The sequence below is a fragment of the Balearica regulorum genome, chromosome 14, assembly GCF_011004875.1.
Source record: "Balearica regulorum gibbericeps isolate bBalReg1 chromosome 14, bBalReg1.pri, whole genome shotgun sequence".
NCBI lineage: Eukaryota > Metazoa > Chordata > Aves > Gruiformes > Gruidae > Balearica > Balearica regulorum.
In genome coordinates, this window is record NC_046197.1 from 19736640 (window position 1) to 19756687 (window position 20048).

General features: G+C 53.2%; 1 protein-coding gene across 1 annotated transcript in view; it reads left to right on the plus strand.

The window, feature by feature from the left end:
* Positions 1-13797, plus strand: part of PDLIM4 (PDZ and LIM domain 4) — a 52039-nt gene extending 38242 nt beyond the window's left edge. The window contains exons 4-7 of the mRNA XM_075766683.1: positions 2988-3166; positions 5546-5703; positions 9980-10100; positions 11008-13797. Coding sequence (XP_075622798.1) covers positions 2988-3166; positions 5546-5703; positions 9980-10100; positions 11008-11212 — 663 coding nt within the window. The 3' untranslated portion in view covers positions 11213-13797. The remainder of the gene's footprint in view (positions 1-2987; positions 3167-5545; positions 5704-9979; positions 10101-11007) is intronic.
* Positions 13798-20048: the final 6251 nt, after the last annotated feature.

Genomic DNA, 20048 nt, shown 5'->3' on the forward strand with positions numbered 1-20048 from the left:
GGCCAGCTCTTAGGGAAGGGTTTGCAAACCCTCTTAATTTAGGAGAGGCCATAAAAAGCAGGAAGAAAAGCCAGCAGAGAAAAGCAAATTAGGTCCCGAAGGGGGGGAAATTTTTTCTGATCTTGAATTTGAGAACGGGAAAGAAATCCATCTGGTTCTAGGTTTCTGAGAACGAATGCATGAGTGTTTTGCACAACACGAAGCCTTGCAGAGAGGTCTCCTGGGAAAAGACTGAAACAGCTTTTGAGATGAGAAAAAGGAGACTGAGCTCGGTCCCAGGAACAGCTTTTTGTGGAACAGGAAAGTTGTGTAGCAGAGAAACTGAGAGCGACAAGGAAGGCAAAGACCGGTGTGCTCTCAGAGGGGTAAATCCTTTCTGTGTTTTTCCCACAAAGCCATTAGCTGCCCTTGACATGAAGCACAGCTCTGCAAAGCCTGCAGACAACTTGGTGGAAAAGGCTGAGGGACATCCATTGCTTCAGCTCCATGGTCTTGGTCTGGTAGGTGTTGGGGGAGCAGGAGTGCTCCGGTGTCCGTCGGGAGGAGCCCGTTGATCCCTGTGGATGCTGCTGGGTCACCTGTGGCTTCCAAACAAGGCTGAGCAGACTCACGGGGAGCTGCCACCACCACCACGAGCATCCTCCTCCCCCAGGGACGGGAGCCGGTGGCAGCTCAGCAGTGCAGGGAGGGCTCTGAAACACCCCGCTTCCGTCACCGGGCTTTCATGCCTTTCGGAGCGTGCCCCAGCAGTAAGTTTTAGCTTTACAGCAACGTTCGCTCTTGATGTACAAATTGCCGAGCTTAACGGGACCGAGCGGCCAGTGCTTTACAAGCTACCTGGGGTTAAAGCAAGTCCGTGGAGATGATGGTCTCTGGGCCCCGCGATGGAGGAGGTTTTCATTGCAGAAATAGCCGCCAGCCCCGTGCTCCCCGGCAAAGATCCTGGCCGTTCCGGGAACGGGGGAGCCCGCGGGGCGAGAGGGGAGAAGAGCAGAGGACCCTGCCCTGTGCCCTGCAGGCAGAGGCTCCAGCTGCCGCTTCCCTCGGACCAAGTGTGCGCCTGGCCCCCGATGCACCGGTAATTAACGGTAATGGCTTTTTAAAAGCATAACTCCGTAGCTCCCAATGGCCTGCCAGCCAGCACGGGCCATTGCTTTTTTTTTCCCCCCCCTGAAATATTTATGATACTTCTTTTCCTCTCTGTGTCACAGTTGAAAGTGTTTTCTTTATTTCCCTTGAAATAATAATGTAAATCTGGGAATTGCAAACCCGTAGCCTGGTTATAATTTTTTTTTAAAAGAATAGAAATTGGGGAGCAGTTAAAATTATATTATCCCTGGCAGTGAAATTCCTTTTTTAACAGATAATTTGAAGTTATTACGTTGGAAGCAGCTTTCCCCACATGTGTGTGCGTGCACGGTGTGGAAGGAGCAGAGCCGAGGGGGCTCAGGGTGCCTGCCGGGGCTTTCGAGGGAGTGGAAGTGCCAGGGGCTTGCTGGAGTCTGCAGTTTTTCAGTGGGTGGCACACAAAAAAAAAAAAAAACCAAAAAAACTAACCACCCCTCAAAGGCACCATCTTGCAGTTCTTAATTAAGCCTGGTTTTTATCAATGGGAGTTTTGCCTTAGAAAGAACTGAAGGATTGGGCTTTCAAGATCTTTTCTAGCAGGATCTGGTTTTTATTTCTCTTAGCTGTTCATTTTTACAAGGCTTGGGAGCACCAGCGTTTTCTGCTATGCACCAGTGATAGACATTTGTTTCCAATTAGTATTTATTGGATTATTTTAGTCAAAAGTAAGCTTTGTATTAGAGCTCCGCAATATGCATTTTGTTATTTGTTCACAGGATGGTGTTTTCTTTTTCTGCTTGGTTTTGTATCAGCTTCAGTCTACTGAAAAGCTGGTGCAAGGCAGCGTCGCTGGGGATCTGCCCTGAAACGGAGCAAACCAGATTAAACAGATTACTGCCTCTTCTACCAAACATCTATCCCTTCCATCGGTACGGGCGTGTTTCAGACTCGCACGGCTGGAAATTGCGGCAGCCGGCAACGTGTCCTTAGGCTGTGCCCGGCTTTCTGCCGCTTTTCCCGCGAGCTGGAATTAGCCCCTCTCTGGGGAAGGGGGTGCTGGTCGCTCCCCGGGCTGGGGGAAGCGGGTAAAGCCTGGCTCAGGCGGCTCGTGGCGAGATTAGCGGTAGGTACTGTTGGATTTATGGGTGTGCGCGGGGCCGACTAACAAAGCTTTGGAAAAACACATAGGTAATGTTTTCTGTAGCTAAAATAATACGGAAAACTTGCGTTTTAATGGCATCTGAGTTCCTGACTTGAGGTCATATGACAAAAAGATTTCCGTAGTTTGCCTTAGGATTTTAAAAGCAAATGAAAACATGAATACCAAGCTGAACCCTTGACCAGTGCGTTTCGCACACTGTAAATGACTGATCTGATTTTGGGAGAAAACCTCCCAAAACAAACACAGATCGTTGTGGACGAGGGTAGCTGCGAGTAAGTGAAAATATCAGTATTTTCTTTGGGTCTTGCCCAACCTGTACGCGTAGCTGCAGAGCTTGAGTTTTATCGTGATTTGCTAATGTAAATCAGTGGTTGCCCTGAAGTCAGGAGAGCGATAAGCGCTCTCGGAGTGATGTAACGCAAAATGAGAAGCAGACTCGCAGGCTTTTTTTTTTTTTTTGTGTGGAAATAACAAGTATGCTTTTACAGGAGAGTAAATGCAGAATGCTTGGTAGTGGCTCACTGTGGAGAAACAGGCACGTTCATTTGGTTGGAGACGAAGGAAAGCTGCAGAGATTCAGCAAGATTTAACTGCAGGTCAAGCCAGAGTTTTCCTTTTCCTGTTGCATATCTCTCTTTTCCATAGTACATATAAAATATTATTACTGCAAACTGCACGTCCCAACGCAGCCTCTCCACGTGTATCGTACTAAGAACTATAAATCTCAGGGGGTTTTCTGCTTTTTCTTCTTTTCCAGGACAACGGGCCTGCCCAGAGCAGGAGACCGATGCCGCACGGGACGGGCAGCAGCCCCGTGGACAACAAGCAGATGCTGAACGTGCAGCACCACCACCCGACCCGGCTCTACGCCAACAGCGGCTCCGAGTCGGCTCTGCCGGGCCAGCTGAGCGGGCTGCACATCGCTCCCGCCCAGAGGTAGGACGAGAGCACGGCTCACGCTCTGGGTCCTGCTGCTGTTCACGCAAACTCGGTTTCGGGGGGGGCGCGTTGAGGCTGCGGTGCTCTGGGGATGCTGGGGTTCAGCTCCTGCTCTGTGAGTCCAGGGTAGGTGGGAGAAAAGGAGAAAAAAAAAAAAAAAAAAGTTGGAGACTTCAAATTCTGAACAAAACGGCCACGTTGTATGTATGTGGCAACTGCAACGCTGAATTGAAGGTTGTGATGCTGAAGCGATGCTCAACCATTTATCTCGGTGAGGGTGCTGGTTTTCCAGATCCACCAAGATCCTTCCGTTGCCAACGGGGATGGATAGATTTCCAGCATCAGATCCGGTCCCCAGGCTGGAATTAATGCCAGGGAGCGGCATGGGTGGGTGTTAGTATCTTTGTTTTTCAACGTGTATATTCAAGGCAGGATGGAGGGTTTTGCCCTCCTCGGAGTCGGGATCGCACCGCCACGGACCCAGGAGCAAACACTTGGCCTTGGGAGCTGGAGGTATCCGCAGAGAAAATTAACCCCAGTAAACTGGGATGTTTATAAATGTAAGATCTGCTTAATGCAGCTGTCTGGGAAGGCTGGGAAATAAATAATGCTCGTAGGAAAGAAAAAAGGTTTTGTGTAGCCAAGAAGGGTTTGGGTGGATAACTCGGACTTTGAGACAGGCCAGGTTGCGGACTGTGGACAGCGATGCTTTCACACGGCTTACGCTGCTGCTGATTTATGTTCCTCCAGACTGGCAAAATATTCTGCAAGAAAGTAATGTCTGTATCAAATACAAAGAGCAAAGAGAGTTTCTTTTCAGTTCAGGAACTCTGTGCCTGCTCAAATTCATATTTCAGTGACGCTGCGAGCCAGCTTATTCCCTGTGCTGCTCCAGGAAAGTTAATGAAGTTGGAAAGAAGAGAACCGCACAAAAAATACGAGAACAAAGTCTGACGATGTCTGCGTGTGAGCCAAGAGCAGGGAGATTAGCTTGGGTGTTTGAGCAGAACTGGGTCAGAAGTGCATTCTCTTTGAATTTGTGCTCGATCAGGCTGGGCTGGTCAAAACCTGCCCTTTTTCATTGAAAACGTGGGAATTGATGTATGAGAGGGCTGTAGCAGGGCGGACAGGCACTCGGGGCACACGGGGAGGGTTCAGGTTGGCCAGGAATTGTGGAGATGGGTCCTGAGCTGCCCCAGCAGTGGCTCCTCTGCCCCTCCGTCGCAGCCGCGGGAGAAGTCGGCACTGCTCTGCCCCGGCACCGCTCTGCCCCGCCAGCCACCGGGAATACCGGGAGGGTCACTCCCAGAAAACAGAGCTTTGGCTTTTCTTTGGAAGTGCATTTTTTTTTTTCCTTTGTTTGAAAGTGATTTTTTTCCTTTTTTTTTTCTTTTTTTTTTTTTTTTTTAAAGTGGGCATGAATATAATGCTGGTGCAGAAAATGAGTCAGATGATGGCTAAAATATGTTAAGCTGTCTGATGGGGTTCAGGGCTCTTGCTGGTTTTATTGGGTTTCTAATGGCCTTGATGACCTTCTCCTTAAAAAGGGAAAGGAGCCCCTTCCCACGAAGCTGTGCTGTGCTCTGGGGCCTCAGCAAAGCACAACAGCACTTGAATTGTCTCCGCTCAGCAGGATGCTTAAACACGTACCCAAAATATTTTTGATTCCAAACTATGCTTTTCATGTTTTGATGTATCGAATGAACTGGAATAATGGTTTAAATTACTGTTTGTGGTCTGTCGTACCCCAATCGCGCTGCATACGGACAAGGAGCAGCTTCGGGTCTGGATGCTGAAGGTCAGCGCGTAGTTGGGGGGAAATCGCGGGGCTGCTCTCGGTGCTGAGCAGCCCGTGGGGTGGTTTTCTCATTAAAGCTGTGGGCTGTGTCTGGCAAATGGATCTCTTAATGCAGCCACCTACAGAAACGCTCACTTCAAAAGAGGCGTTTGGGGACGGTAAGGAGATTTGCTGCCGTGCCCGCGCCTGGCCGCGGCACCCGCTTTCCCCGTGCCGGGTGCCCTAACAGTGGTCCGAGGGGTGGGTGGATCCCCTGGCCGTACATAATTAATGAAACGCATCGGTTTACCCTTTTTTTTTTTTTTTTTCAATAAATTCCATGTGTGGCAGAGCAGTTTACAATGCTTGCTCTTTCCCGACGGCAGCTGGTAGCGGGGCCAGCCCTAGCCGTGTCGCTCAGTGGGAGCGGAACAGGGCAGGAGGTTAACGATGGCTGTTCCTGGGACAGGGGGACCCCTGGGAACAGAAAGGTGCTAATTGAATCTGTGGGAGTGGGGAGGTTTCAGTACCTCCCTGATGAGCCGGTGATTGCTCTTTATATCTGACTTCAGCCTTTCTTGCTTTTCTTTTTTAAAAAGCCTCGATCCCTTGAAGTCTCTCCCCCGGAACAGAAATGGGATTGATGTGGAGTCGGATGTCTACAAGATGCTTCAGGATTACGACAAGCCCGTGTCAGAGCCTAAGCAGTCCGGATCCTTCCGGTACTTGCAGGGCATGTTGGAGGCTGGCGAGAACGGTAAGGAGGTTCCAGCACGTCCCAGCGAGTCCCCTACGCCTCCCCACGACGGGGGCTGCGGGGCCCGAACCGTCACTCGGTCCCCCTGCACCCCGTTCCACGGCCACGCGGCCGCCAGGTTGCTGTTGCAGGCTTCTCCTCCTCCTCCTCCTTCCCTAGCTGAGGGCCAGAAGCTCAAACAGCCTCTAACGGACCCGTCTGCGACGGGGCGGGTTTGCAAACTCTTCTGCTCTGTCGTTTTTACCGCACGTCACCCTGGTGCTGAGGCAGCTCAGCACGACGCGGGAGGGTCCGACCCTGCGAGGGGAAACACCCGGCGGCGGGTTCAAACCAGGGTTTGAGGCGCTCAGGTCAGCGACTGGGGGCTTCCCAAATTTTGTGGCTGACTTGAGCATCGTGTGAAAGTTGGGTTTACAAACAGCCTCTGCGTGGCAGCTGTTTTCCTGAGGTGGTTTATGACATGTAGTGGCCTAAAGCGGTTGGGTAAGATCACCGGTGGAGAACCGTAGGCCTGTTTAAGTAAATGGCATTTGCATAAGGATGTGGGATGGTCCTCAGCAACGCAGAGACAGAGATCAGGAGCTCTTGGCTCACTTCTTGGGTCTGTCACAGCTTCCTGCCCATGTCGTTAGCGCAGGAAGGAGCCAACTCTGAGTGTTAAGTAATAAGATCCCCAAACTATACATTTCAGCTTCTTTTTATTTGCCTTTCAACCTTAAGTCCGTTGGGGCTTTCAGGTTCAAACTTTCAGGCTTCGCTTTACAATCATTAGGGCAAGACTCTTCATTCTGCTTCCTTCCAAGAGCCTCGTATTCCGATCATGTGAATCCAGGAACTTAGTTTTTGTGGGAAAATACCAACTGCTGCAAATCTCATTATGAAGCTGCGAGAGGCAGCGAGTCAGGCTGTTGCCCTTCAGTTTCTGCCTATATAAAAGGATGGGGATTCTTTGAGTAGAAGGATATTGCTTCTTGCTTCACAAGAAGCAGCACGATCACAGGTAACTTCTGAGCATCAAGAGTTTCTACCAATTGTAGTTTTCTCAGTGGTACTTAGGCATGTCCGCAAAGCATGAGATGGGATCAGCCTTGGGAGTACCGGGTGTAAATATTTACAGCCCCTTCAAGGCTGGCAGGAAAAGTGATGTTCATTACAAGTTCCAGATGTACCTTCAGGTCCGTCACCCAGAGCAAGTACGAGCAGCTTCCCAGTGAGGTGCCTGCTGCACCCCCAGGTCTCCTCGTTAGGAAGAAGCGAATAGGGAGTGACTGTGTTTAATCCCAATTAATAACGCTGCTGCCTTCCTCCCTTCTCTGTGCCAGGGAAAGGGAACAAAATTGAAGCTTTTCCGATTTGCTGCTGCCTCTCCTTGCATCCCTGGGGTGGGAGAAACCCAGCGCTGCCCTTTGGGAGGAAGGGAGAAGGAAAAGGATGTGGGCTGGGGGAACGGGAGAGCAAAGAGGTGCCAGGACAGTCCCCAGACCCTGGGACCATCCCAGCCAGTCCTGCATGTCTGCTCGCCCCGGCAGCGTCTCAGCACCGGCCCGTCGCTGATGCAGCACCGCGTGTTGGGAGCCTGGGGCTGAGACGCTGCTGGTGGGTACCAGCATCGGGCTGGAGCGGTCGGTCGGTCACCTCCCGGGGCTCTGCCACCGACCCTTTCCCCCTCGGCTGGGCTGTGCCGCGGGCAGAGGGGATGTGTGGCTGGCTGCAGGCGCGGTCTTGCTCGTGCCTCAGTCGTTACGGTGCTGGCAGTGTTTATTTCATGAGGGATGAGAAATTAAGTGAAAAGCATCTCTCCTGGCATAAAGCTCTGCGATGTTTCAGCGCGGTTGAAATCCCCATGAGTGTTCCTGCGAGGTTGTTTTACAGCTTCCACCCCTGCGCCTTTTTCCTTAAGCCTAAAATTACACGTTTGTGCCTGAGCCCGCTGTGCGTTGTCCTTTTACAGTCAAGATCTCCTCTCCTGAGGAGCTGGGTGTCTCAGGCAACGACCCATTTTGTACGGAAGGTGTTTCTACTGGAAGCCGTATTTTCTTCAGCGTCGCCAGCCCCATCCCGCGCCTGTAAGGAGCTTCGTGCTGAGGATCCGGTGGAGGCGGGAGGAATCGCAGCAGCCGCCTCCGTGGGCGCCCTTGGCAGGGGAAGGATGAGTGCTGCAGCCGCAGACGCGGATGGCAATGGTTAAGACTGTGGAGTTGAAGCCTCTCGCTGCTTTGCCAAGGACCATAAATTACAATGAGACTGTGGGCTGGTAAATAGAAGGAAATGATCCCTCGTTTGGGAAGGTGGGAAGCAGCCCTCTCTGCAGGGCTCGTTTTGCTGTAAAATCTCTTTCCCCCTGGTTTTTAAGCAGCTTATCCAAGCGCTCTGTCTAAGAGACAGTGACAGCTTAACTGTTAAATATTGGCAGATGAGCGTGTCTGGTCCTCGCACGCCGTACCTCGCGCTGGGGGAAGCCAACAGCTTGAGCAGTTGTTTCGGTTTGTTCCCAGCAAGGCAGCGGAAGGATTCGACCGGCGAGCTTGGCTGGGGCTGGCCAAGCGCTCGCAGAACCCCTGGGGTGGAGCAGCCCCGGTCCGCTCCTGGGCAGGCACTCACACGTATCGAGGCTCTCAGCATCTCCAAACACTGTGTTATACCTTGGGAAAGTGGGGTTTGGTGGGAAATGAGTCCTTTTGGGTTTACTCGCTTGGCTGGAACTGTTGGCAGCGTTGGTGTCTGGGCCAGGGCTGCGGCTGGAGATGGGGGTCTGCTGCACGAGGATGCCTGCGCGTCCCGAGGGTCACCCCGGGGGGTCGGCGTCGGGCTGCTCCCTCCTCCCCAGCCGAGCCCAGGACAGCGGGCGCTCCCGAGACGTGCCGGTCGGGGGAGCGGGGGTCTCTCCGTGGAAGGAAGCTCTGCCCAGCAACGCGCTTCAAAACGTACCGTGTGAACCTGCACGGGACCGGTGAGCGACCACCAGCAATGATGCACCAGCTCCAGGTACTAACAATTCCCTTTAGGAAAGGCAGAGATGTTCCTGGAGCCGTGGGGGGCGCTTCAGAGGAAAATCCAACTGGAAGTTTCCAAAAGCGGTGCAGCGCGTACGGACACCTGGGGCAGAAAGTGCCTGGGCCCCTCCTGAGACCTCCTGGGCATCGTGGGCTTTAAGCACGTGTTCGAGCTTGACCCTGGGCTGAAACACCCTGGAAGCTCAGGGAGCATGGGAAGCCCGAACGCTGACGAATGGCTTTGTTCATCCAAGGACCTCCTCTGCTTTTTTTTTTTTGCTGAACTGTATCAGCTGATGGAGTAAAATATATTGTCCTTTTTCATGAGCTTTTCCTTTCTGTCACGTTAGGCCATCGCAGAGGAACCACAGATCAATACGTACCCGAAAGAGAAGCTCACCCTGGCCGGTTGTGAGCTGTGAAAAACCATGCAGGGGACGCTGGAGGCTTTTCAGCGTCCCAGTGGTTGGCAGCCAGCGCGTCTGTATTGTTCGAAGTGCGAGGGCAGATGATAGATGATCTGTAGGGAGGCGGGCTGCAACACTGAAAACTTTGCCACAATGTTGTTCGTAGGCACAAATCTTTCATTGCTCCCTTTCCCATAGTTGGACCTTTTGTGAAAGGAGACTTGGTGCCCCAGAAGACCTTATCTTCTATCACAATGTTTTGGTTTAGATTAGTTTAGATTATTTTTTATTAAATGATTGTTCTAAGAAGAAAAATGCATGTAATTCTATTATCGTTTATTTTAATTTGCCTAATTTTCCAAAAAGCTTTCATCTTTATCTCCTTGACTGGTGGTAGATCTACCAAGTGCACCCGAAACGTTGGTGTGATAGAACCTCTTCTTTCTGGAGCTTTTTTGAGATGTTTGCTATTTATCTTTAACTCGCTAAATAGCATTGCAGCCTCATTCACCTCTAATCTCTAGAGCAAGACTGCTTTGCCTTTTGACGCGGTGTACGTATACTGAGCTGGTGCGATCACAACACGTGGATAGATGATCTGCTGACACAACCAAGGGCTTCTGCCACCATCCCTGGGTCGTTAGGGCGAGCAGAGGGTCAGCACAGCGTCCTGCGGTCATCTGCAAACCCACCCGCCGTGTGACTCCTGAGGTCGTTGGTCTCATTATTTGCTTTTTAATTCCTTCCAAGCAAGTTGCAGGTTCTGTTGTGACGGGCAGAGATTCATCTGACTCGTTAAGGAAAAGAAGAAGAAGAAAAAATAAAAGCCCTGAGAGGACAAATTTTCAGTCTGTGTCTGTTTAAAATTCTTGGCAGGTGAAAAACTCGACAAACTGAGCAACCCCCGAAACATCAAGTCCCCAGTGTCAAAGCTCGGCGGTGCCATGTCCGGGCTCCAGATGCTCCCCGAGTGCACCCGCTGCGGGAACGGGATCGTGTGAGTGTCGCGTCTCGCCGGAGCCCCCGGTTCGGTGGGGACGGTAACGCAGGGACGCGGCGGGGTCGGGTCCTGCCAGGCGTGCGGGTTACAATTTATAGCAGAATACCTCGAATCCCTTTCTGGTTTTTGCTAACAGTATATAAACCTGGAATTGAGGAATACGGTTTGGATTGCCCCTTTTAAGGGAATCTTGCAGCAAAACAGGGATGATTCATGGGATGGTTTCTGCCCTGCTTATCGTAGTAACTGCCCGGGGACTGTGAGCAGCGCCGGCAGCGCTCGCACTCTTTCGCTGCCTTATGGAGGGAGAAGAGGGTCAAGTAGAAGAGGTCTGCAGATTATTTTTGTTTGTTGAAGAGTTACTCTCCAACGGATGGATGTTGGGTCTGATTTCAGAGAATATGGGCGTTTTTCTGCTTCATCATGTTGTAATTTATGTTCTGCTGTAATTTACGTTCTGCTCAAGCCAGGTTTGCTGGCTTAGAGTCCTCTGCTCTGCAAATGCCTGTAACCGTGTTCTTGCTGGTGCTGCGAGCTGAGGTCTCCGCTCCGAAAGCCGCGGTGCCTGCACGCACACGGCCCCGGCCCTGCCAGCGGCAAGTGGAAGCTGCTGGTTCCCGCTGTTCAGATCCGGGCTGAGCGTAGATATTTGAGGCTCAGCTTTGCATCGAGCCGTGGAGCGGTGCCGCAGAGGGGGTGCGGATAAACGGGAACGGAGCATCCCTTCCCACGGAGCTGCACCTTGGGTGGGCTGAGATGTCGGGATGGGCACCCACGATAACACCCTTACGTGCTCCCGCGTGCCGCTTTCCTTCGCTTACGCCATTTCACTCGAGGCGGCAGGAAAAGCCGTTTCTGCTCGCTGTTTCCCCATCTCACCCGAGCTCTCCCCATCTCTCGCCAGGGGCACGATCGTCAAAGCTCGGGACAAGCTCTACCACCCCGAGTGCTTCATGTGCGACGACTGTGGCCTCAACCTGAAGCAGAGAGGGTATTTCTTCATCGAAGAGCAGCTGTACTGCGAGACGCACGCGAAGGAGAGGGTTAAGCCCCCCGAGGGATATGACGTGGTGGCTGTTTATCCAAACGCTAAGGTTGAACTTGTCTAAACCCGGGCTGTGCTCCGGAGAGGTCGGGCGGCCGTGCGCCCACCCACGTCCTCCCCGCCGGCTGCGCAATGTGGCTGTAATCAACCCCGATTACCAAAGCCCAAGTTAAAATGCCTTTTCCTAGATAAAACCGTTTACACTTGGGATCTCCGGGGGATGGTGTTGAAAGCATACCAACAGGTTTTTCCCTTCTTTTTGACACTCTGCTTTTTGGGTTGCTGTGTTGGGTTATTAGTCTGTGCCATAACCTTACCCAAGATCTGTGTAAATATTGATTAATTCTCTATTTTGTTTAGCATAAAACCAGTATTCCTTTTTTTTTTTTTTTTTTTGCCCCTCTCTTCTTCTGAAAAAGCAAGGAAGATGTTTTAAAAGCTCAAAGAAAATAAGGCACTTTAGCAAAAGAAGCTGACTCCTATATCCTGACCTTAATCTCCTGCCCTCCGGCTGCCCCGGTGGTTAAAAACCGACCCCCCGAGGAGTCTGGGACGTGGTACCGGTGGGTCGGGGTCCCCGGCTCAGCCCCATCCCAGCAGATGTGCCGAAGAAAAGTGGTCTCTTAAAACAGTAATTGCTGTGAAATTCCCTGGATCAGGGCACTGCAGTTTGAGGCTGACACAGACCGATCCAAGTTCCCCGAGAGATCTCCACCCTGAGCATGCAACGAGGCTTTTTTTTTTTCTTCCTCCTTTCACTCCGAACTCAGTTGTTCTGTCATCTAATCCCCCGAGCAGCACCTTTAAAGGACACTGAAACAGCACGGAGCCCGCCTCAGCTATTCCCACCTCCCACCCCAGGGCTGTCCTTGCTTTGGCCATTCTGACTCTTCCCCAGCTTTTGCTATATTTTTGTAGTCCTTTATTTCTAGATCCCCGTTCTGCTGCCATCTGGGTCTGCCTCGCAGCAGGGGGGTGGTGATAAAATCCCCCCGAGCAGCTGTGAGCCCCGGGGTCCGGTTTATCCCTGTATCCCCAGGCTGTGCTTTTAGCCAGGTCCAGCGTCCATTTTATTTGACGGGGGAAAAGTTTTTGAGGATCCTGGGATGTTGCTTCGTTGGAGAAATGTGGGTTGGTTGGTTTGGGTTTTTTTCATGTTAGTGTTTGGAGGAGAGAGAATTTAGTCACCCAGCTGCCGGGTGCCACCGCGGGTGGTGGTAGGAGCCGTGTGTTTGGTACCACGAGCTTCGTTCCGCTTTGCGACAGCCTCCTTCCTCCTCCTCACTTGAGAGAGGGAGGAGGTAAGGGAGAAAAAGAAATGTCTGTGCTCGCTTCCCCTTCCTGGAAAAGGAAAATAAGAGATGTGGTGATGGCCAAAGCACTCCTTCCCCTTCTGGGTCCCCATAGCACGGGGCTGAGAAATCTGGGACTGGGGGAAGGTTGGGAGCATTACCCAGTCGGGGCTGGGCACGCAATTTCTTCCTACAGGTTCTGCGTCCCAGAGGGAATAAGGATTTTAGGGTGTTACATGGCTGCATTTAGGCCTTTCCGTGTGGTGTCTTGTAGGGATTGCAGCAGCTCCTGCCCCGTGTCCGGCAGCCTCCTGGCAGGGCTGGGCTGCCCGAGCGCGCATCCCGGCTGGGTACCGCCTCGCAGCCGGAGGGATGCTGGCCCTGCGCCTTCTGCTAGCACCAGAGCATCCACCTCCCCCTCCTTCTGCCGTCAGGATTTTTAATTGTTAAAGTATAAGAAACACATGGAAACTTTTATCACAGTGCTGAGCCTAGTTTTTCTTGTATTTACATAGCCTTGCTTGGTAGGTTGGATCATCTGAAGGGAAGTACTTTGGACAACTGTAAATGATGAGGAGACTAACAATAATCAGGTGGGAAGTGTTACTGCCCTTGGTCACAGGCCTCTGCTTGGGGCTCATTGGTTTGCCATCGCCAGAAACATTTGTTCTGAATTCCTCCAGTAACCCGGGCCCAGCTCCGGTGCCCGTAGCTCTGAAGCTCAGGCGTCACCCAAACCCAGGACTGGTTGCAGCTCGGCTGAGCGATGGAGAACTCACGACACGAATGGCCCCGCGGCTGCCCGCTGGGGCTGTGTGTCACTTTCTGCAGCTCTTGTCCCCCGCTCGACTCCAGCTGCGTGGCGGCTGTGTCTGGGGGGAGGCCGGGCGTCTGGCAGCCCTGGCACAGGGAACACCTTGAAAAGGAGGGGAACGAAACAATTAATGAATTTCCAACACCAAACCGAGCGGGCTGTTGGCGGGGCATCCGTGGTGGTCTCTCCTGGTTGCTGGACCAGTACAGCACTGGGAGTGCTGGGCCACGGGCCTTTTCTTTTAATTTGAAACCAAGTTCCCACAAATCAATTTTTCCACGCAGTTGTCTCGTGATAACCTTTCTTAGGAGCAATCAACTCATTTGATCCCCCCACGGAGCTTGGAGCTGGAGCCGCCTCGCACAACCCCATCCCAGGGCACGGTGATGCCTGGCTACGGGCCGCCTCATTCACGTTATGTGGGGTCTGGGGGGGCCGCAAGCGAGCCTCCCCGTGTCGCTGGGTAATGCTGTTTAACTCTGTAAAACGTGGGTAGGGAGCCATTTGTATGAAATACAAAATAAAATTGTATTGTCGGTTTTATGTCTTGTGTTGCATAGCTTGGCCCTTGTCTGTCCCGGGGCCGTACCCGTACGCACGGGGGTCCCTCAGCATCCGGTAAGGGGGATGCTGCATAAACTTTAAAAAGCATTTTGAAGAGGGCACTGTGCATTGAGACCCCCATTTGAGGTTTGGCCTGTGTTTTGGGGGTTGCTGTTGGGGTTTTTTTTCTTCTTTTTACCTTGCGAGCCCTGCCTGGGACCCCGCATCCCGCGGGGCACAGAGGTGGGGAGGACCCTCGTGTCTCTGCCCGATACACGGACACCCGCAGGTGCCCGGCTCCTCTCTGCCACTGTGACCCAGCTCATCCTGCGATGGTCCAGAGCTTCACCCCATCTGCCCGTGCATACGGCCAATGGAGTCACTAGCAGCGTTTGGATTTGTTATTTATTATTTATTAGCAGCCAGTTGGGTTTACTAGCAGCAGTTAACCGGCCACGGTGCTGCTCCAAGGGTGGGTGCTTCTCCCACCTGATGGCCCAGCCTCTCGCCGGGCTGGGGATGTCACCTGCCCCATCACCATGGGAGGGATCCAGGCTGGAAAACAGCCTTCTCCCCAGGGATGATGTAAACCACGGTACAGCTATGAGCAAACCGCTCCTGAAAATCCCCTTGCTGGCTGCAGCACTGCTCAGGCTCATTCCCCACAAGCCGGCACGGGGAGCCCGGAGCTGCTGTACGGGGGCACAGCCGGTCCCAAAATCCCTGTCCCACCCCATCATTGCAGCCCTCGAACCACGGGAACCCACGGGTGGTAGGAGCAGGGGTGACCGGGAGGGCGAGCAGGTTCCCTGGGGTTTAGCAGCTACGGGACGTTACGTAGCTCAGTCTCGTTAGCTCTGGTTTTAATCGTTGATTGGTATTCAATTCACTGGCATGGGGGAAGGCCAGAAGTAATGTGAGTTAAGCGCCTCCAAGAGATTTAATCTAAAAGGTTTACTTTGGGAAGTGTTCATATATGGAAATGGTTGCTTGTATGTGCCTGAAATATTTAAAAAGACGAAGCCTCTGAGGATCCGCGTGTGGCATGGAAGATTTTCATACAGTTTGGGTCCGTGTAACTCCATGTCTAATTAGTGAACATACTCAAATAATTAACATGCTTATGACTCTCCAATTAGTGATTTTCTGTTCACGTATGCATTCAGGGGTATGTTGGATGTATTTATACGTCGTAGCCCCCGAGACCCCAGCCCCTCTGCCCTGCGCCAGTGCTGCTGTGAGGTTTCAGCCCCAGGGCTGAGCTCCGTGCGGCGATCCCCAGTGTGAGACCGAAGAGGGGGACACAGGGTGCCGGGGCAGCCCCGGGGCCCCTCCGAGACCCCCACTGGCCCCATGGCAGCCCTGGCCCCTGCAGCAGCCGCCGTCTGACCTGCCCAACCCCGGGAGCCTCCTGCAGGCTCCTCGCTGCTTTGGAAAAAAAAAAAGACACGTAAGATCAAACGTGATGAAGGGCACCGTTTATTAACTAAATGAGGTGGGACCAGGGCCAAACTGATTCAAGTTCTAATTGTTTCACTTTTTCCATGTATCATTATTAAAGTTTCCTACTTAGCCGGGCATTATTTCTACCACCACACCCCCTTTCTGCTGCTGCTTTTGTTTGGAGCTGTTTAACTTTGCTTTTGTTACTGGATGGCTGCCCCAGGGACCTTACAAAAATCTCTGCTGGTCCATTTTTTATTAGGAAAAAAGTCCTTGTGCCATAGGAGGGGAGGGTAGAGGGAAAGAGGCTCTTTGGAAAAGTTCCCTCTCCTCCCTTTCTCACGTGTGAAAGAGGCTATTTTAATTACTTCAGGGGAAAAAAAAATAATCTTCCCCACACAAATAATAAAACACAGAAAACTGCCCCTGACTGTAAGGGAACTTACCTGCAAATTATTTTGCCTCGGTTTCTCCCCAGGAAAGCGCAGGCTGGCAGGAAACACCCCCAGAGCTCTCCCAGCCCCGGAGCAGCTTCTTGCACTGGGACACTTAAATATTTTGAATTTTTACATAGTCCTAAAGCAGTCCCTTTGTGCAGGGAGAGCTGGTGGGCAGGGCCTGGGTGGTGGCCAGCACTGCTGCTTTGGGCAGCTAATGCGCACAGGGTCGCGCTCGTGCTGTGCAAAGACGCTGCTCAAGCACGCTTCAGGCTTTTAGATTTATTAATGGAAAAACTACTTTTTTTTTTTTTTTTTCTTTTTGAAGAAACACCTTAGTTCTTCACTCCCAAACCTGAGGGGTGCCAGGAGGTGGCAAGCGGCTGTCCTCCCCGAGCTGATTGACTTGGAGGAGACACAAGCTGCCGGCACTGGGGCATCAAGGGATGGTGGGGCTGGGGCTGACCCGAGGGGCGCTGAGCACCGCCCCTGGAAAAGCTGGCTGGAGGGGACCTCAGGGGACCACCCGCTCCCCGCTCCTGTCCCCAAGCAGCACCAGCCACCCACATCTCTCCCGGGAGGTGTCTAATCCGTCCTCAGGATGGAGACTCCCAGCTCCCCAGGCAGCATGTCCCAGGGCGGTTCCGAGCATCTGGGGGTGCAGGGGGTGCCTGGGATGCAGAGGGGTGCACGATGTGCAGAGGAACGTATGGAATGCATAGGGTCGATAGTGGTGAACGGGGGTGCCTGGGGCTGTACGGGATGTGTAGGGGGTGCAGGGGGTACACGGTGCCCGGGGTGCGGGGACATGGCGACAGCCCCAACCCAGCCGGGCGCTGCGCCTGTCTCCTGCACCATCTAGTGACGGAAACCGAAATATCCACCGGGATGGGAGAAGAACCTGCGCTGTGAGAACTCCCGGCGCTGTGGGGTGGTTCCTGGGTGGGAACAGCCAAATCCACCCGGGGGGCAGCGCTTCTGAGCAATCCCTGGCAAAGGCTGCTCCGGCTTTAAGCCGCAGCGATGGGTTTGAGCCTGTCCCCCGGGCACATCCCGTCTCTTTGGAGACATCCCTTGCCTCTCCTTGCTCGGACACAGCCCTGCCCGCCCTGACCCAAAGGCTGAGGGGCCGGGGAAGCGGGACAGGCTGGGGCTGCCCCACGGCACGGGTCCTGCTCTCCTCGGCAGGACGCCTCGACGCAGAGCTGCGGTGGCCGCGTGTGCCGGTGCCCTGTTAGCTCGCAGGGCCAAGGTGGTCACCGGAGTGACGTTGCACCAGGTAAAATGATTTCAGTCCTTGGTGAGTGGTGGATGGTCTCAGAAAAGCTGGGTCCACTTGAGCAGGTGCATTTTGGGGGGTTTATCCCAACTCCTCGCACACATGCTACAGGCATCCTGGCTCCATCTCTTTTATGGGATTCCTATCACAAATTGCCCGGAAAATAATCACGCTGAGCAGCTTATCTGCCCAGCTCTGCTTAGGAGGGGAAAAGTTCACACACCACTGCCAAGAACTGGGAAGCAATGGCCACAATTGCCCCTAAAAGCTCTATGTCCCGTAAATTAATGTGTTTTCAAGTGAGCCTTGCACCGGGCAATCCTCAGCACTGCTCGGTGGGTAAATGCATTGCACTGCTGAGAGAGCAGCAAGGCTGAAATCAGTCAAGAGTCTTTTCAAGAGTTGCCAAAGATAATTTTTTTTCTCAGATGCCGTCAGTCCAGTGGGATGTGACCCTACAGGACACAATCACCGGGCTCCAGGGTGGATAGCAGGCAGGCAGGAGTGTAAGGCCAGGGCTTTGGGCAGAGCACAGCCGTACCACGCTCTAGCCGGGTGGCACACGTGCTCCGGCACCTGGGCACGGAGCCCCTTGGAGGACACTCTGCAAACTCAGCAAGCACACTTACAAAATGGATTTTGCTTTGCCCTATCGATAAGCAAGCTTCCACATGATCCGAGTGCTACGCAAACAGCACAGAATTACAAAATTCTAAATTATCATGTGTTTTCTTAATTCCCAGCTCTCGAGATGGCTACTGGGAGGGTGAGACAGTAGTCCCACCAAGGCAGAGGACCCCTCCAGAGGAGCCTTGCCCAAGCAGAAGAGGGAGAGAGGAGCTGCCACAGGCAGTAACCACCCTAACCCGGAGCAGACCAGGAGCTCTGGTCATGGCCATGCTGGTGGCAGTGTCACACAGGGTCAGTGTGATGTGACTGCACAAGAGCAGGAACCGGCTGCTCCATGGCCGCTGGGCCGCTTGCAGCATCTCAGCGGCCTGTCGGTGCCGATTCCCCAGCCAGCCCCTGCCTGACTGGTTTGGGTCACGTTAGAAAATCCGTTTGCACAAGAACAAAATATTTGCACAAGAAGTGGTTTCTCAGCTATTCCGAGATTTGCTCCTTCTCCCCCTGTGATGGAGGTACTTCTTTACTCTGCCGGCTCCTCAGCATCTGATTTCACTTTACTGGAACCTCCTGGACCTCGTTTCCCACACGTTGCTCTTCATCTAACAGCTGAAAGCGTGTTTCAGAAGGCTGCAGTGAAATGCACTGATTGCTTTCAGAGGGGTCATTTGGGAGAACTGGGACTGGTCCTTCCTCTGCAGTGAATTTGCTCCGTGACTGCCCGAGCCATTTACCGGCTCCTAATTCTGTGCGGTTTTCATCATCTCCGTGCCCAGGTTGAAGCATCCTTGATGTTGGATGATGAGTGGGGTTTGCATTCTGGGGAGCACCCAGCAAAGGCTGGCAGGAGAGCGGCGTCGCTCTGGGCTAACATGATTATGTGCAGTAGCTGGTGGTGCTGTGGCAGAGCTGGCTGGAACACAAGGTGTTTCTGTAACTGCTAATTTATGTAGATTCACAATACAAGAGCAAACCCCATGGTGTTTTCATGTTGAATACGTGACATTTATAATACATTAAGGATTCATCTGCAAACCAAATAAAGCTGAATGTCATACATGTCTACCGCTTACTTTTGACAGGCTAAATCTGCAGTCTAACCACAGTTATTTATGAGCACTGCAAATTATTCCTCTGTAAACATGCTGTTGACTGAATAATTATTAAGATTGCATTAATACTTAAGACCATACACTCCCAATTCCTTATTTCCTCATGGACCAAGCAGGCGTTTGAGGTTCTTACACAGCCCCAAGGCAGGGTAGGGCAGGCCGACGCTGCTGCCTGCGAGCCCCTGATCTGCCGGAATCAGCCGCCCCCGGCTCCCACTCCGCTCGTATCACTGCTGACGGCTTTGGCTCTGTGGTGGCCCAGGCCTGGCATTGAGATGCCACCTCCAGCCTCTCTCCAGGCAGGAGGTATCTCAACCTTCCCCATTTACTGCACGACCCGGGCTCTCCATCCCTTATCCCAAGCAGCAGCGGATCTCTGCCTGGCTCAGATAAATGCTGCCATCTGCTTCTCCTCCCCAGGCACTAGCTGCAGCGATCGCTCCCTGGTCTGTGCCTCTACCTTCCACGTAACCCTGTGATCATCTCTGCCGGAGAGATGCTTCCCCAGCCTGCCCTCGCCCACGGCTGGCTCAGGCATCCTCAGCTCTGCGCGGCCAAACTGTCCCATTCCTAAGCGGGCGCCTTGCTGCACGCCTCCAGGGAGCTGCATCATTCCAGCAATTCAAGCACTGTGTGTATTTTTAACACCGCCGTGTTTCTGAGTGAGTGCCCCTCGAGTTATTGCAGCAGATGACAGCGTTGCTCAGATTTCTGAAATGGCTTTACCAGCAATCTGCGTATCTGCCTCCAGGCAAAGCCAAGCGTCACGTGTAAAGCAGTAATAGTTAACAGGCAGGAAACCAGAACATAAAAAGCTCCTCTCCCGAGGCCAGAGCTGCTCCGGGCTCCTTTGGAGCAGACACTGCTGCCCTTGTCTGCTGCCCAGAGTAAACGCCACTGGGAAAAATACTGCGCTGCAGAGAACGACTGATTTTCAGGGGCTGGGAGCACATTTGCTTTCTGAAGCTGTGCCCGATGTTTCTTTCTCGCGGTGCCAGTGGGTAGGAGGGGCTCACATCACTGCTGCCCCCAGCTCTGCCCGCCTTCCACCGGGTGCCGCTGCTGGGGAGCGCCGGGCCCGCACTGCCGCTGCCCCCCGGCAGCCCCCCCCGCCGCCACAGCAGCCCCCCCCCGCCGCCACAGCAGCCCCCCCCGCCCACGGCTCGATGGATCGCCGTTCCCCTTTCCGATCTATTAACTATTACCCCGACCCTCGGCCTCGCCCGGCTCTCGCAGCGCGCGTTGTGCAATGGCATTCGTCCATCTTGCAGCAGCGTTACGGGGGGGGCTGGTTCGGGGCTCCGGGGGGGGGCTCGGCGCGGCGGAGCCATCGCGTTGCTCCCAGGCAATCCC